The sequence below is a fragment of the Aptenodytes forsteri genome, unplaced genomic scaffold, assembly GCF_000699145.1.
Source record: "Aptenodytes forsteri isolate BGI_AS27 unplaced genomic scaffold, ASM69914v1 Scaffold257, whole genome shotgun sequence".
Classification (NCBI taxonomy): Eukaryota; Metazoa; Chordata; class Aves; order Sphenisciformes; family Spheniscidae; genus Aptenodytes; species Aptenodytes forsteri.
The window spans coordinates 1,686,646-1,704,622 of NW_008795194.1; the positions used below are offsets into that span (position 1 = coordinate 1,686,646).

The window sequence follows — 17,977 nt, forward strand, 5'->3', positions numbered from 1 at the left end:
GTATTGATACTGGGGGTTGCCCCGACCCAAGTGCAGGACCTTGCACTTGGCCTTGTTAAACCTCATGAGTATTATTCTTTTATTAGTAAACTTCATTAGTATTATTCTTTTACTATTTTCTTGGGGAATACCTACTGTTCACACAGATGTACATTAACTTAATGTTTGTATTTTATTTACTGATTATTCCCATTGCATTATGGAATTAATGTGAAAAACGGGGTATATTAATCCATGTTGTTCAGATCTAATAATTTAATTCCAAATGCCTTTGTATGTTTTTAATCAATACAATTACTGCCAGTAAAGTATCTGAAGAACATGGAATTAACTGATTAACTAATACAGCCGTAATGAGTTTCATTTCATGCTAGTTAAATGTGTGAGACTACAATTGGATTTTACTGTAAAAGAAAAAGAAATGCCCTTACCCTTCATAGCCAGTATTTACCCCCTGAATTTATGCTATTGGACTTTGCCCATGACTGAATCAGATGATGATGTGCCCTCATAGCAGGAGAAGGTAGTGATGTTGATGGGTTGTCCTCAGAAGATGCATGTTGTCCCTCGTGACCAGGTCCCTTCTGTTTTCATAGAATCATAGAATATCTCAAGTTGGAAGGGACCCATAAGGATCATCGAGTCCAACTCCCTGCTTCTCGCAGGACTACCTAAAACTAAACCATATGACTAAGAGCGTCGTCCAGATGCTCCTTGAACTCTGACAGGCTTGGTGTCGTGACCACTTCCCTGGGGAGCCTGTTCCGGTGACTGACCACCCTCTCAGTGAAGAACCTTTTCCTAATGTCCAATCTGAGCTTCCCCTTCCATTTCCTCGTGTCCTATTGCTGGTCACCAGAGAGAAGAGCTCAGCCCCCCCCCCTCCGCTGCCCGCCTTGAGGAAGTTGTAGACTGCGATGAGGTCACCCCATGTGGTTAGATATGTCTGGTCATGAAGGTTCATTGTGGTTAGCAGAGCTGTGGGGGTGCTAACACATCCCAGTCAGGGACAGGAGCTGTCTCTTGCATCAGAAGCTCTAGGAGGAAGGGCTCTACCCTAACGAGACTACAATCCAATTTTGGAACAAAGCCACCTAATAGATAAACTGCACAGTCTGAAAGACTTGGATGTGTGGTTAGATATGTCTGGTCATGAAGGTTCATTGTGGTTAGCAGAGCTGTGGGGGTGCTAACACATCCCAGTCAGGGACAGGAGCTGTCTCTTGCATCAGAAGCTCTAGGAGGAAGGGCTCTACCCTAACGAGACTACAATCCAATTTTGGAACAAAGCCACCTAATAGATAAACTGCACAGTCTGAAAGACTTGGATGAGACAGGATAGGTAGCAGGTTCAGCACATCAGCATCCTCCACTTTGACAAGCTTTTTGTAGACATCATGGGAAATAGAAGTTTTAAAGAAGATAAGAAGGTTGTTTTGTGGATATTTGCCAAGAGCAGAATGCTTGTCTTTTCCACTGACGCACAAATATGTAAATTAAACAGAAGTGCTTTAATGGTTTTTATGTTTATGACAGAAGACTTAAAGCTGTTGAAGTAAAGAAATACTTGGCTGAAAGAAGAATGTGCTTTTTTTTAAATGTGTTCTGGTCTAGCCATCAGTGTGGGATTTCTTTCTTCTGTTTACTTTCATATACTACAGAAACAACCATTTACCTTTTTCAGGAAATATATTGTATGTAGATGGAAAACATCTACATAGATCATTAAAAATCTCCTTCTGTGAAGTAGGATAACAGAAGGTGTTGCACTGGATATTGTTAGATCATTCTTTTTCAGTTTCATTTTTAGCAAAAATTTATTTCTGAAAAGGATGACAGGAAGAAGAATGAGGAGTAGATAGGGCAGCTAGAATCTGAAGCAGATGTGCTGCACTCCTTCAATGTTTCATCATTTCATGTATGTTCACACAATGCGCTGTCCTGAACTTGGAGAAGAAGGAACCTGGAATCACCAGAGGAGACACAAAATGGGTTTAAATTAACTTCTCTTCCCCGCTTGCCAGAGGCTTTACCTTGTTGCTGACCTCCCCAGGGAATTCAGGCAGTAACCTTCAATGCCCTCTAGCCCTGTCTCACTTTGATGACTTTTCCTTTCTGTGTTAAAAATCATTATAAAATGCTCAGGATGAATTTGTAGACACTAGACTTCCAGGATTTTAGTTGCAGCATTCAGCAGTGTTTTTAGTTGCTCATTCTCATCACTTGTCAGAGATGTGAGTAGATACTGTCGTCCCCATTTAACAGATGGAGAAGCTGAAACACTCAGAGGTGGAAAGACTAGCTGGGGTTACACAATACATAAACCGCTATCACCCAGGAGACAGTAGTGCTCTTGCCTCACTTGTGTGGTGTTTTGACTACACTAAAGTCAAGAGTTTCACTATTGATTTTAATAGGTTCACAATTTCACCCACTAATTCACACTCCATCCAGTTTTTGGCACCCTTATGTTTGGCATGAAACCACTTCATCTAAAATTTCACCACCTAGTCCTCAGAGGGCAGTTCTGGCATCTGGGTGTGATCGAAGTGTAGGAGAGGCCATCCAGTCCTGTTTGCCTAGAGGCATGCCTCCTGGGAGACTTGGAGGTGGGAGATGTGTGCAGAAGTTACAAAGGTATCTGGGAACAAGTGAAATAAATCCTCCAGAAGCTCATTAATCTTTAACTTCCCTTCAGTTTGCCTTTTGAATAGTTGCTGTCAATATAGCAACTATAAGTCACCTATAGCATGGGTGAGAGGCGGGTCTTAAAAACCAGTAACCTTGCTGCCTAGTATTTATCATACTTTTTCATCTTCATCATTATAGTTTGTTTCTCAAGAAGTAAATAATTTCATGTAAACATACTATTAAAGCCATGGATACTAAGAAACCAGTAATTCTCATGAGAGACTGAAAAAAAATGCTTTATTCTTTTGTAGGTTAAAAAAATGCAGCAGCAGAGAAACCCATGACAACGCTGGCTTGAGATTCCTTATGGCAACTGTAGTCACACCTCTATCAGAATATCAGGAATGCTTACAGCAGAGTTAGCATTTTCTGACATTTTATTCAATGCATGCAGTGTAGTTATAGCAGCTGTTTCATTGTAGCAGGGAAGCAGAAAAATGACAGGAAAATAAGACATCATTAGCCATGTTCTGGGGGTTTTTGTGCACTGGTCATAAGCTGTTTCAATATTCTTTTTCCCTTTGACATTCACAGTGAAGTATCATTTTTGGTAATGGCTGAATCATTTTGCGTTAAATGGACGGACATTTACAGTTTGTTAAAGAAACATTGTAGAAGTGTTAATAATGCAATTTCAATTTAGCTTTCTAAAATAAATTTGCTACACTGATTGTATTTGAGAATTTAAAGGGACACATTTTCCTGTTTATGCTATTAATACATGTAGATTACTAAAGAAAAGCAATTTTAGAATGTATTTTAAAATACAGCTTAGTCTTCACATTGTATTACATTTAAAGAATATAGATTTTAAAACAGTCATCATTACACTGAATATTTTGATAGTAGTCCATTTGCTGACAGTATTCAAAGCATTTTACAAAGGTAGAAATTATTAGTATTCCTCTCTCCAAAAAGGGGAGAATGAAACACAGTATGATTACGTGATTTGTGCAAGGTCATGCAGTCAATTAATTCAGAAAAAAAGAATAAAACTGAGCTGTCTTAACCACTGGTCCTGACAATTTCTACTAGTCTATTTTGCTTGGTTTAGTTAGTTTGTAGTTTGGGGTATTTAGATTACAGGTGCTGTAGTTTTATGAAACTCAGAAGATTTTTAAGATGTGATTAATTCCTGTTTCTGTGGAAGTTCCCTAATTTTGCAAACATCCTTGTGACTGTGTTTTCCTCTGTCCATACCTTGCCCTGTTTCCCACTTTTGATGTTTCTTAAGAAGCTCTATGGTTGTCTTTTGTGAGCATGGGTGGTTTGAAGATGCTTTGGTAATACAATTTTAGACTATCTAGACTGGCTACAGGTCCTTTTAATACTTGCATTGTTTGGTAAACATAGATGAAGAGCAGAAACAAGTGCTTTTTCTGGGTAATTTGTCCTTTGTTAATTGCAAACTGTTGCTAAGTCACCTACAGACCTGGCATGAAGTCAGTCATTGTCAGTTTTGGACTTAGGAGACATGAGCAGGCACTTTGCTCTTTGGCTGCCAGTACTGTCTTGTGGAGAGTGCTGGGGAGGACAGGTTCGTTTTCTCAGCTGCTACATGCATTTGTGGGGAGATAGTGAAGAGATGACTGAAATGTTTCCAGCATAGTAGTGATGATTGTATTTCTCTTTCCACTTTTCTTGTCCTCTGGAGGGGCGGGTAAGGTCTCTCTGCGGATATGACTGTGGTCTCAGTTGGGCAGAGCTCAATCCTGGTAACAGGTCCCAACCATCAGAAGTCCCTGTGGCAGGGAATGTGTGCCAAGGTTTCTTACAGACTGTGCACCCTGCAGGGTTGGTTAGAGGTCATGACATAGGTTGTTTTCTGATGACAAGAGTTGGTCAGTGTATCAGCATGTTCTACATAGGGCTACTCCAGAGATCCAGCACAGGCTAACAGAGCACAGAAATTCCTACAATATTGGTTACATTTTCTTTCAAATTTTGACAAAAATGCTTTTCAAAGGACCTTTTTTCCCTGCTATATGGTTATTCTGTAGCGCTGGAAATACTGGTTTGTATTGGAAAAAGAGTCATCTCTACAAAGGCCCCTCATCTTTGGAATTCTTATCTATGCCTTTAGTCTGAAGTAGCTCAGATAGATGACATACTACAAAAAAGGCAACTTTTTGGAAATGGATATATGGATTTGAGAAAGAATGATAAGAATAGAAGGGGGAGGTGTTGTGTGGGAGGGCTGTGGGGACTTTTGCTAATTGTCGGCTGTATCTTACTGACTGGCTATACTTTCACCAATATTGTGGGAAAGGTTTTTTGTATGTTTTATTTCCTCCCATGTGAAACAGGTAGGGCACTGATAGCCTTTCAAGGAGATGTATACAAGAATATTCAAGCATGTTAGTCATAAATGGCAGTCATCAGAAGTCATTTGGAACCAGTAAGGGCTAAAGATGCTCCACTTCCTGAAATACACTTAGGAGAATCAAATGCTATGGGCCTGACTCAAAACCCATTGAGTCAATTAGGGACTTCCCAGTGATTTCAGTGGGATTTGGATTAGGCCCTAAATCACCAATAGCAGTAAATACTGAGGGTGTAAAACAAACAGACCTCTTAGTGATGTGGCTGTTGCTGCTGCCACCTTTGGACTTGTGTGGCTTTTGTCCTTTGTTTCTTCTGGATCCCCTGCCAGCCAGCAGGAAAACAGATGTCACTTGCAACTCTTTTCAGTGCCCCAGTTGGAAATAAAGGGATCAACAGTAGTGCACAGGTTTATCCGATCACCTTGGTAACCTCACATGCCATGCTTAACTCCAATAAATACAGAAAGTTGTTCTCTGTTCAAAGATGAGCTACACTGAGGTCATGGGAAAAACATGATTCATTGGTTTTTGTTTTATTTAATCTTAGTTCTTTGCAATACACATTTCCTACATTAATATTTGATAGTAGTAAGATAGGCCCCTCTATCATTTGATTCTATAGATCCAAATCGCTGTAGGTCTAAAGCATTCATTCATATGTAAAGGCTCAGAAGAAACATCCTCTTACAGCTATTTAACAAGGGGAATAGAAAAATGTATTTTTATAAGAGATGTTCTTGGATTTTATTTAGCAGATTCAAATAACTTGACAAATACAGACCTCATGTTAGGTCTCTATTATTGTTGTTCATTATATTATTTATTTGTTTGCATATGGCTTGCTCAGTGATGTAAGAAGCACAGAAATAAAGGCAGCCCTTGCCCTATAGTTTGTAATCTAAGGCCTATTTCTCCAGAGATTAAATGTGTGCATAAAATTATACACATGAATAGTCCTATTTAAATCTATGGTATTGCTCTCATGCATAAATATTTGAATCTTCAAAGGAATGGAGGCTAAAATTATTACTTTCCCTGCTTCACCCCAATTTAAATAGGAAGTTTTGTGACTGGCTTCATGAAGGGTTTGTTTGAATGGCCCAAATGTGAATCCATAAATGTACAGATATGAAGTTTGGCAACGTTAACGCTGAAAACCATTTTATCACAGTTTCTCATGATCATTTTGTGCTTCCCCCTACCAGCACCTGCAGCTTTCCCTTCTCTACCCTCCAGACCCATATGCACCTTCTCCCCTACAGGGGGGATCAGCAGATCACAGTAAACTGTCTGTGTGTGCACTAGTTGGAAAAGGGCACGACGTAGCTAAAGCTCAAGACAGTACTGCTGTGTTGCTTTCTCTCACGCTAAAGGAAAGCTAAGAGCAGGTACACGTGTCACTGCTGTGGCCAGGAGATGGGTAATAATTTGTAAACTATTCTAACTGACTTGCATATTTGAGCTCTTCACCTGATAACTTTTCCCTTATTCAGAAGTCCTGAAAAATGTGATGATCAAGTAGCTGCAGTCATACAGCTCTGTGCAACATGTATGTGCTTTAGTCACATTAATTCTTCAGAGGTACCAGAATGTGTTAAGAAGGGAATTAAACACTCTGCTCACTCTCTGCTGTTTTATAGGGAGAGCTACTTCTTTTTTTCTAAGTGCTTTCAAAGTATCCCTTACTGGGAGAGCGAAGGTTGTAAAGACTTACAAAACATTTCTTGGACTTCAGCCAAGTTGTGACTATTATCCTAAGATACAATCCCTTACTGAATCCATTTTTTTCTGATGGGAAGTTGTTGCAGGAACATCATATCTCCTATTAACTAATTGATGATACATTTCTCTGCCTTTGAAGCACAGCTTACCTTTCTGTAGCAAACTCGGTCCAAGCCCTGTGGTTCCATTTGTTGCATTTCATCTCATCGCTATTGCAGCCAGAGTTCACTGCAGTAGCTTTGAAAGGGTGTAACGTCGGGGGGACTCCTTGCTGGGCATGTCTTCTGGATGGCAACGACGTTGTTCCACAGTAGGAGTGACTGCTTTGCTTTCTTGAGTCCGGGCTTGCTGCTCTGGGGGTTGTATTATTGATCATCCCTTTAAGCACCACCTTGTGGTTGAACTAATTTTACACATGTAAAGGTGTCCTCAAAAATTGCACAGTGCCACACAGTGAGGCTAAAAGGTACTTCAGGAAAGCATCTAGTCCATCCCTGAGCCACATGCACAATTCACTATAGCTGTGTCACTTCCAGGGAGGAACCACACCTCCCTGGCAATCTGTGCCAGTATTCACTGTCCACACTTAGAAAAGCTTCACTGATGTCTAACCTGAATCTTTCTTACAGCAATTTCAACTCTTTATTTCCTGATCTCTGCACGATGGACTAGGTAACTTCTTTTTTCTTTTCAAAGGCCTTTTAAATTTGAAGTCTTTTTTATCACACTTCTGCTAAGACTTGCCTTTTCCTTAGCTGAACAACTTTGATTATTTATGTTGTGCTTTCTGATTATTCTTGTTGCTCTCCTCTAAATTCTGTCTAGTTGGTTTAGATACTTTCAAAGTAAAGTGGGCAACTGAGACACAGTGCTTTAGCTTAGGTCTTATCTAGGCTGACTAAAGCAGGACTGCATTATGTATCTAACCTGTTACTACATCCCAGTACAGTATTTGTTGCTTTCACACAAGTATGGCATTGCTTACTCAGTTCTGTTTAATACCTGTTATAAACTTTATTTCTTTTTCTGTGGAACTGCTGCTAAGACACTTGTTTCCTACCCTGTCTTTATATAGCTGATTCTGCCTGAAAAGTAGTCAGCACTATCTGTGATGCATAACAGCATCATATTTTCTTCAGACCAATGTCAAACCTGTATCAAATTGCAAACTTATTCTCCAATGTACATGCAGTCCCTCCCATCCTGAAGTCTCCTGCAGAATCAATCAGTGTACATTCTACTTCATCCCGTGTTAACATTTAATAGTATCAGATGTGACATATTCTTTAGAATGCTGCTCAGAACAGACCTCTGGTATGACTGCCAGTTGGACAGTGCTTCACTGGTAATTGCTTTCAAAATATACTTTTCCAGCTGGCTTTGCACCTATTTTGTAAGAATTTAATCTGCCCTTTGCAGAAGAGATTATTGTATGAGACAGTGCCAAAGTCTTACTAAAGTAAAGGGTTGAAAAACTACTGTTTCTTCCCCAATCTATCTGTGTTGCTACCCGGTCATGGAAAGAAATTAGATTAGTGTGGCATGATTTGTTCTTGATTAATATACGTCACATGTGACTCATCTCCCTGTTCTTTTCCAGGTGCTTACAAATGGACTTTTTCTAGGAAGACAAGTTAAGCTGACATGTCTATAATTTTTCAGCTCCTCCTTTTCCCATTTTTCTGTCTTCTGCTGCCTTCCTTAGTCCCCAAGAATTGTCAGAGGTGACTGCTGATGGTTCTGAGATGGCTGCAGCCCTCTTTAAGTTTCTTCAAGCTCTTCAAGTTTCCTGCATGAAATTCTACAAACCCAGCCAATCTGAAAATAGCTAATTTATGTAATATTTTCTCATCCATTCTTTTGCTTTTTCAGGCTGAGATTTTACCCCTTTCACTCTACTACTTAGGATAATAGCCATCTGTCTGCCACTGATCTTTCTAGTGAACACTGATACAAAAAATAAATCAACTGCTTCTGGCCGACTTGCATTATCTGTCAATAGATTTCCCTCTGTTGAGCAGTGCATCAACACTTTTCCTTCTCTTTGTTTTACTACTAATGTACTTGTGGAATATTTTCTGTAGCTCTTGACATTTCTTGGTAGGTCTGTCTCATTTTATACCTTTGCTTTTCTAATTTTGTCCTTCATTATTCAAATTATTTTTTATACTTGCCTTTTGTAAACCCCTTACTTTATCCTTTCTGTACATTTCCTTCTTGTATTTCAGTGCAGAGCTCTTTCTTTAGCTAAGTTGAGTCTTTACTACAACTTCTAGATCTGTGCTAGGATATATTGTATGTGTGGTTAGTATTGTTTCATTAAGTAACTACCAGCTTTCTTTAACTCCTTTTACCTTACACTTGCTCCCCCATGACCTGCCTCAGGAATTTAGCTATCAGTATTCTGTTTGTATGGGAATTTTTCTTCCTAGTCCATTGTTTCTACTTTGATGTTCTTACTTGCTTCTGTAAAGTTCTGACACTGGATCGTTTCATGATCACCTTCACCCAACATACCTTCTGTCTTCGCAGCTGATCCTTCTGTATTGGTCAGGATCAAATGTAGGTGAACAAGCCTTCCTGCTGCTTTCTGCAGATTCTTGTGCTGTGCCTTAGCTTTCACCTTGGGTGTTTTCTGTATTTTTGGGTTGAATCAGATTTCTTCTAAATGCTCTCTTACATTCTGTTTTAAGATGGGAGATTTATTGACAAATCTTCATCCAAATTAAATTTTTTCAACTATTAGTTTTATGCATTTTTGTTGTAGTTTAATGGAAACTCTGAAGAACTAAAATGTGATTCATTTCCACTAGTCTGTTGCTGTAAAAGTCTCTTATATTTCTTGTCTTACGCATTTTATCTCTCCTTTGAAGTATATTCCTAACTAGAATGAAAATCTGAAGCTAAATTGAGTTTATTGTGCTTTATTGATTTAAAAAAAAAGCTTTTAAGAATGTAGAACTTAAAAATAATTTTCATAATTACTTTAATGCCAATTTAGCCAACCATTTAAGTATGTATTTACCTTCAGTCTCCTTGAACTTGGTGAGGACTTGAAATCCTTTTAAAAGAAAATGGAAGCAAAAATCATTAATACTCAGAGTGATATCTCTGACTTCATTATTTATATACCTGTTTGAAACTGTTATTCAATGGTTTTGTTTGCATTAGAGGCATATTTCAAAAGATTATTGCTATTCTTAGCATGCTTTAACTGCAAATGTAGACTGTCTAAAGCATGCTCCACACAGTTCCAGAAATGAAGAAATACTGAGGGATGTTCTACCACCCTTCTGGTGGGACAGAAATGTTTATAGCTTAAATGAGTCTTTGAAAAATTGTTGACTTATTAATGAGAAAAATCAAGAATCCCAATTTAATTGCATTGATTTGCCTTTTCAGAGACTTCTTGTAAGGTATGAGTAGAAATGAAAAACCATTTGCATTGTTTTCCATATACAGGCTTCTCCGTTAAGATTATCTTATCTTTATTGATTCCTATCATGTGCTTCCCTCATTCTTGCCTTTTCCTGGCTGACCTATAATCTCCTGGTGCATTCGGAGCTCCTAGCACTATTTGATTACTACAAGGACTTTGTCACATCATTAAAATCCTGTGGGAGCTAACAAACAGGTGCCCAGCTTAAGAAAACCGATACCCAGCAACCCAGCAGTACATGGCATATGTTTCACTGTACTTCCGACCTGGCTGTCCTGCCTTTGCTGTACGGGTGTAAGGGAGCCACGGCTGCCGTGGGCTGAGGTGCAAGGTCTTGCCCTTGTGGGAGACCTCTGTGTTTGGTATGATCTGGCCTGTCAGCAAGCCCACAACACCAGCCAAATTCAGCCCTTGTGTCGTGTCTCCTGACATTTCACACTGGAAGGAGATTTGGTCCATGCTGTTAACTACAAGTCCCAACAGAGCAAAACGTTTTCCCATCATTCTGAGGTGGCTGCTGAAGTTTGGTTTTGTTCTCCTTTGTCTCCATTTCTACTGTCCTTTAACCCTCTGCTTTCCTTTTTCCTCTGTGTTGTACCATGTGCTTCCTGTCTCCCCTCTCTTTTCACCTGTTTGTTAAGTGCCTGTTTTCCCATTTCTCTCATCCCCTTCTCTGCTTCTCTCTTATAGAGAGAGCCCTGATAGCCTTCCCTTTCACTCTTCCCTTTGCAGAACCAAGTCACCTGCTCTACTCTTTTCTTTTTCCTTCACCAGCCCCTTTGTGAAAGTCCTTACTAAGGTCTCTGCGAGTGGCCTGCGTGCTCTTACATTTCAGAGAGCTCTGGTGAGCAGCTATAAAAGGGTTGCCAGCTAGGCCTGATAGTTTAGAAAAGACAGAGCGTGGGAGCAGAGCTTTTTCTTCATTCCTGTCTTCTTGTGTGATGCTGTAAGGGAGAAGAAAGCTGAATAGAAAAAGGTGCTGAAGGAGGAGAGAGTTTCTGTGGTGGGGGACTGAATGGCGGAGGCAGCCGCATGTGGAGGAATGCTGTTGTGCCCACTGCAGGTCGAAAGCAGCAAGTGGAAGAGCTAGCTATGCCCGCGTAGCCTCAGATTTGGTGTGGTGTTTCACCATTGCACACTTCGTTAGTGCTTTAGAAAGTTTAACATGCATTTGTTTATTAATCTTCATGTGTCATGTCACTGTTTTAATTTGCTGAGCGTTCAGAGCCAAGTTTGTCTTTAGGATGTCTTCAGAGAGCTTTTTCTACTCACGGCCCCTGGGCAAAGCTTGGACTTAAACGTCCTTCTTTGTTTTTACAGCTTCTTTGTTCAGTTTTTTTTATTTTATTTTACTGCTCAACCTTTAAAAATTTATTTCATTTCATTTTATTTTTCAGACACCTCTTATTGAACCTCACATCCCACATCGTCCTACTAAAACCATTACACAGGTAATAGGGCATAGGTGTGCTGTAGAGCCAGGCCGCTAGACAAATGGAAATAACTCCTATTTCCAACAGTGTGACGCGTATCAGCTGAAGTGATGCTTTCTGTTAGATGTGATAAGTATGTGAGACTTAAAATCCCAAATATATACTACATTGCTTTGCAAAAGTAAGCATCTGTGCAAGGATTTTTAATTTAGGGAAAAGAGAACTTGTGTTTTGTTTTGCAGAAGGCAGTACAGAGATTGTAGAAAGTTTAAAATCTGTGTGTCTTGGTCCCTTTTTTTTTCTCCATGATCACCAAGGTTCCTTCAGAAAAGATCCTCAGAGCTGGAAAGATTTTGCGGAATACAATTCTGTCCCGAGCCCCTCACATGATAAGAGATCGTAAATACCATCTGAAGACTTACAGGTGTGTGAGCTGATTGTATAGAGGTCTCTGAATTTTTATGCCTGCCATTCTCTGATTTGTGATTTATGCCTTACCATACTTGCGGGTCTCAAAAGGTCTGAAATTATTCTGTGATGCTATTTGAGTCTGGATGTTATGCAGCCTTTAATGGGCCTGGTAAATCTTTTCTGAAGTAATTTGACTGGAAATTGAGTCCATGATTGTGAACAAAGTATTCACATACAAAAACTCTTCCGAAGTTAATAGCATAGTTAGCTGGAATATTCTGTGCAATATCAAGTTAAAATGTAGATTCTGTTCTCTTCGTATATCAGAAAGAGATAATAGGAAAGCTCATTAATATGTTATGTTACTGTATTGATTGCTACAGTGGTGTTGCTCAGTGTGGAGTTCTGAAAATTAACCTGGTGAGAAACATTCCTTATGTAAATTTTCTGTTATATTTAAAATTTTTTTTTCAGTGTATTGCCAGGCTTTCTTATCCTTCTGCTGGTGGCAGCACTGTCTTGCTGAAGTGGGATAACAATGGCACTTGTAGAATAGGAATCTGACTTGAAGGAGTCAGGATCTATCTATTATTGCCAGGCTTATCCTTCTGCTGGTGGCAGCACTGTCTTGCTGAAGTGGGATAACAATCAATGTTTTAGTGTCTAATGTTTAAATCAAATACCTAATGCATCTCTTGGAGTATATTTAAATAAAAATTAGTTTAAAATCTCTGAGTATGTCTTTTTCTAAATAGTAAATCAATATGTTGCTGATCTGCTTTTGAGGTAAGTGCATTGATTGCCAGGCTTTCTTATCCTTCTGCTGGTGGCAGCACTGTCTTGCTGAAGTGGGATAACAATGGCACTTGTAGAATAGGAATCTGACTTGAAGGAGTCAGGATCTATCTATTGTTGGTTTAAGGAACAATCAATTTGTTTTAGTGTCTAATGTTTAAATCAAATACCTAATGCATCATTTGGAGTATATTTAAATAAAAATTAGTTTAAAATCTCTGAGTATGTCTTTTTCTAAATAGTAAATCAATATATTGCTGATCTGCTTTTGAGGTAAGTGCATTGATTTTCCATATTTCAGTCCGAAATGTATTTAATATGATGCAAGGTATTTGGAGCTTGTGAGTTGATCTGAGAATATATGATTTGATATATATTGATATGACATTGCTCATCGTTCTAGAAGAACAAAAGAGCATGTATGATAAATGAAGACCAATGCTGGTCCAAACAACTGCACCATTTTATCTTATACATAACTGGGAAAAACTCTTACTGTTCTATCCTTGTTTTTTTTAAATATGGAATGCCAAAATTTAGATTGGATCCAGGTGAGGGAAAGTTTTGTCATCAAAATGGGATTTTAATTGGAAGAGCATTATTTAAGCTAAATTTCAGCAATTTCAGTATTACGTTTCCTTGGTCTCTGAAAGTGATGCAAGAAGTGTGGAGCCACGAGAGCCTGTCTAGAAGGACTAGCCAGCCTCCTCTCTGTTCTACGTGTGATCAGTTATAGATTTGTAAGTTTTTGATCACATTGCTCATTTGCTTCTGTTCTGCTGAGCTAGGGAGTGTTATGACAAAGAATTTTACTTAGTGACCACGTCGCTTTTTGGTTTTTTCCCCCTCTTTGGGCGTTCTCCAGAACTTGAGGCCTGTTGTTGTCTGCCTCTGCGTCAGTCAGGAGCTGCGAGGTGACCAGCACCTAGCATGAGAGAGCCTCAGAAGCACTGTAGACCTACAAACCAATGTCCCCAAATACAGTATGGCTGGAGTTTGGTTACAAATGGAGGAACACCTTCATAACACTCACTCTTCCTGTGGAGGCTGTTCTCATTGGCAAAGCTTTTACAGTGTTAGATGTTTGTTTTCATGCAGCATTCTGAAAAGCATGAGGCTTTTGCTATCCCACGGTATACAGAGAAGGTTTCCTTTGAAATCTGGGTTGGAGGTTGTTGCACTGGTGCAACAGGTTTTGTACCAGGTGGCACAGGGTCACTCTGATCCTCTGAACTTTGCATTTCCTCAAACACTTGTTGTTCTGCTGAGGTGACCCTCTCAAAACTGAATACCTTCACTGGTATTTCAAGCATATACACGTAGATGGTGACATTGTGTTTTCTGTAGGGAGATTTGTCTAAGGTTATACAGAGTTTAAGATATCACTGTTCTTGGCAGACACTGTGTGCGATCTCTCTCTTGACTAGCTCCATTTTCATTTCTATCTATTTGTCCTTCAGGCAATGCTGTGTGGGGACAGAACTAGTTGACTGGATGATGCAGCAAAGTACTTGTGTCCATTCACGAACCCAGGCTGTTGGCATGTGGCAAGTATTGCTGGAAGAAGGTGTTCTTAACCATGGTAAGATAAAGAAAATCAGCATCTTGACTAAAACATGGGCAATGTGTGACATGAGTGCCTCTGTAGATCTCTTTCATGAAAAAGTAAGGGATCATGAGCCCAAAGAAAATGCTGCAGAGCAACCTGTTCATTCATAAGTGCAAGCGAAACACACAGACAGTATTACGTGAATCTTGCTACCAATATGCCTTTTTAACTTATGAGATATTGAAAAGTAAATGAACAATTTATAATGATAACTCTAATTATACTTAGGAGTATACCAGCTTGTGATTATGTTGCAAGAGCTGTATAGCACTCAGGCCAAAACCAAGAGAAGTATTACCATACACACACAGTAATACCATCAGTATTACTGATCTTCATCAAAATTTGCAGCATTTGGAAGTGAATGTGAAGATTTGTGTTTGCTCAGATCCATAATTTTGGAACGATTTTCAGTGGTTTTTGGAGCGGTTCCCAAGTTCAGCACTCCAAATATTCCAGTGCAGAGATCTGGGATTTTATGTTAGTTTTCTGACTGTATTTTACATTGACTTCCAGTTTCCATTTGGCAGGATTTACTTGGTAACAGGATATTATAGCCCTCAAAACGGTAGCTTTCTAAAGCAATATTTGTATTTGAAGCTTTGCATGTACAGTTTTATTAAGTCCAGAAGAGCAGCTCTATTACAATACACTTCCATTTATCCTGTGTTGTGCTTCCCATATCCCAGGGAGAAATTTCCACACTGAGAAGTCAGATTGTTTCCACTGCTTCCTTACCCTCAGGGCTCTAGCTTTAATTCCTGCCAAATATTCCCTTGAACTCCCAGGGGCAAGCTGTTGCAAGCTGCATCACAGTCTCCAACTCAACACATCACTCTGACTTGCTTGGAAGACCAAGGGTTTGTCCTTTGCCATATCATAGCCTCTCTTTAGAATTCTTCTCTTGGTAGTCTTTCTATTAAGTTCTTCCACCAGGACACAGGTCAATGAACTTGCCCCTGGGATTGTATCTTGATGATGTACATTTCTGGTACATCAGAAAGAGTTTAGATGCTTTTGTTACCTTTTAGCCCTGTCTGAAACATGTAGGGCAAGGTGTTCATGCTAGAGAACACCTCTTAGAAATTCATGAGGTAACCATTTCCCCACTGTGAATTGTTTGCTTAATTTAAATGGTTTGAAACAATAAGAACAAAACCAGATCTAATAAGAAAAACACACACACGCGTGCACACACACACATGTATGTATACACACCCACAACACACATATATAGAAGCCTTTTGGAAAGTATTTGTAGTACACAATTTAAAAGTGTACCCTCCAAGCTACATAATTTGGACATATGTGGGAAATAAAGGTGTTTCATACTCTTGCAGTTTCTTTCCCTTCTTAACTAATATATCTGTGACATATACAATGCTACACAGATTTCTACAAGGTTGACTTTAATGAGGAGAGCTTAGTATTTGGTATGTTATGTTGTTTTCAGTGGATCAGGAACACCACTTTCAAGACAAATACTTATTTTATCGATTTTTGGATGATGAGCGTGAAGATGCCCCTTTGCCAACCGAGGAAGAGAAAAAGGAGTGTGATGAGGAGCTACAGGACACTATGCTTCTTCTGTCTCAGATTGGGCCAGATGCTCATATGAGGATGATTCTCAGAAAACCGTAAGCAGATTAATGTGTTAAAATTGTACATGGGCCTTCCTTGTGACATGGAAAGAGGAGAAATGTACATTTATTATCGGGCATCCTTTGGCCAGTTATTTCATGTCAGTGCCAGTTTGTTCAACCTCTAAAGATTTTAAGTCCATATTAAGTCATTTCCCATCCTTATTAATGCTTATAAGTTGAACTGTGTGTTGAGAATAACCATCAAAGGCCATGAATGCCATCATACTCACCCTGAGGAAAATGCTGCCTTGTGAGTTTTTATTTCATTTCTGAGTCTCCCCCAAAAGTAAGTTGCAGGTAATAGAAGAGTCCTGTTCCGTTAACACTTTCTGTGTAGACGTGCCATTCAATTAACTATGCTGCTTTCAGTTATTGTGAGTGAGTAGAGTGGTAGGATGGCAGCACAGCAGGTACCTTTCAATTGCAGTCATCAGTGGCAGCCGTTAATTAGATTCATCTTTGGTAGAAACTTATTGAATTAAGATAGGCTGGACTTGGCCTGTTGTAGTTTGCTAGGAAGGTGTGAAATGTGGCTCTGTGGGTTTATTTATCCATTCTTATTGTTATAAAATCAATACATTAAAAAAAAATGCTTTTTGTACCTAGGCCACAGAGGATGTCTGCCTAACCTTTTCATAGCTATCACATCATGTCCTCTCATCAGTTGGCTAACCATCCTTTCAGCAATACGTTCTGGTCACACTGAAAACTGTGCTAAAGGCCTTCTTTACAGGCAGCTTTATAGTGACTTCAAAGCAACCAGTATAAACTCTGTTTGACCCTCCATTGAAGGCAACCTCTTCATTTTGCAGGTAGTGTTTAGGGGCCACTGAAGACATACTTTACTGCTAATTAAGCGCACTGAGAATAATGAATTACTTAAGGTCATCTTCACCAAAGATTTACTTGTAAGGGTCAGTTCAAGAAAGATAAGTACACAAAGCTGGATCTTGCTCCTTTGAGGCCATTGGCAAAGTTTGTCTTTGCTATGGGATAGGATTGGGCCCTGCCTACAGTGTGAGAACATTTTTTCTACTAAAAATGTTTTGAATCCACTTAACACAAGTGCTTGCTCCTGTTCTGTTTCCATCTGTATCCTTTCCCTGCTCCATTCTTGTCCCTGTGTTGTCTGTTTAGATAGCAAGCTCATTTAGACGGCACTTTTCCAAAAACTTGCTAAAAGCATTGCATTTCAAAAAGTGCCATCAGATACTTGTGCTTACAAAAATAGGTAACACTGCCATGCAGCAATAGTTTTAAAAGTATAAATTCTCTTTCCTCTGTTTATTAGAGGTCTAGTCAAACACAACCAAAGGAGCACTCACTCCCTGTCACACAAAATACATAGACAAACCAGACTGGGAGCATGGCGCTTCCATAAACCCTTATGGTGTCAGGGAAGTGAGGTGTTTTCTCCTCACAGAGATGTCCTGTGCATTCTCCACTGAGGAGCGAAAGAGGGCTTCTTGCACCCGTGAGCAGATGCCAGTCATTAGGAGACCGTGAACAGTGCTATGTGTGCTGTGACCCTGCACCTCTGTACTATCTCCTTTGCCTCAGGCTGACTGAGCAGGTTAGCTCTTGGAGAATTGCTCCCTTAGGTTATTACAGTTTTTGGCTTCCTACTACATTTGCTTTCCATCATGACTTTCAGAGCAACCAGTGTAAGTTTACCCTGGCAGGATCAATGTTGATTATCATCCACACTCCTTGCAGAGAGCTGACAGGCTGGAATGATGCTGTGGAAAGTACTGCTTTCCCCTCTGTGTTGTCACTTGCACAGCATCACCTGAAAGAATATTCATAGGAGATTTTTCATGCAATATAGTGAGGGGAAAGAGGTTTTCTCAAGACTGACAGCCATCAATCATCTTTCCCTATCCTTATCCCTGAAAGTGCTTATTTTTGCT

General features: G+C 39.5%; 1 protein-coding gene across 1 annotated transcript in view; it reads left to right on the forward strand.

Annotated features, from left to right (window-relative positions):
• Positions 1-17,977, forward strand: part of RAPGEF4 (Rap guanine nucleotide exchange factor 4) — a 158,484-nt gene that overhangs the window by 91,279 nt on the left and 49,228 nt on the right. Inside the window, exons 8-11 of the mRNA XM_009278582.1 lie at positions 11,574-11,627; positions 11,927-12,033; positions 14,276-14,397; positions 15,878-16,061. Of these exons, the coding sequence (XP_009276857.1) occupies positions 11,574-11,627; positions 11,927-12,033; positions 14,276-14,397; positions 15,878-16,061 (467 nt within the window). The remainder of the gene's footprint in view (positions 1-11,573; positions 11,628-11,926; positions 12,034-14,275; positions 14,398-15,877; positions 16,062-17,977) is intronic.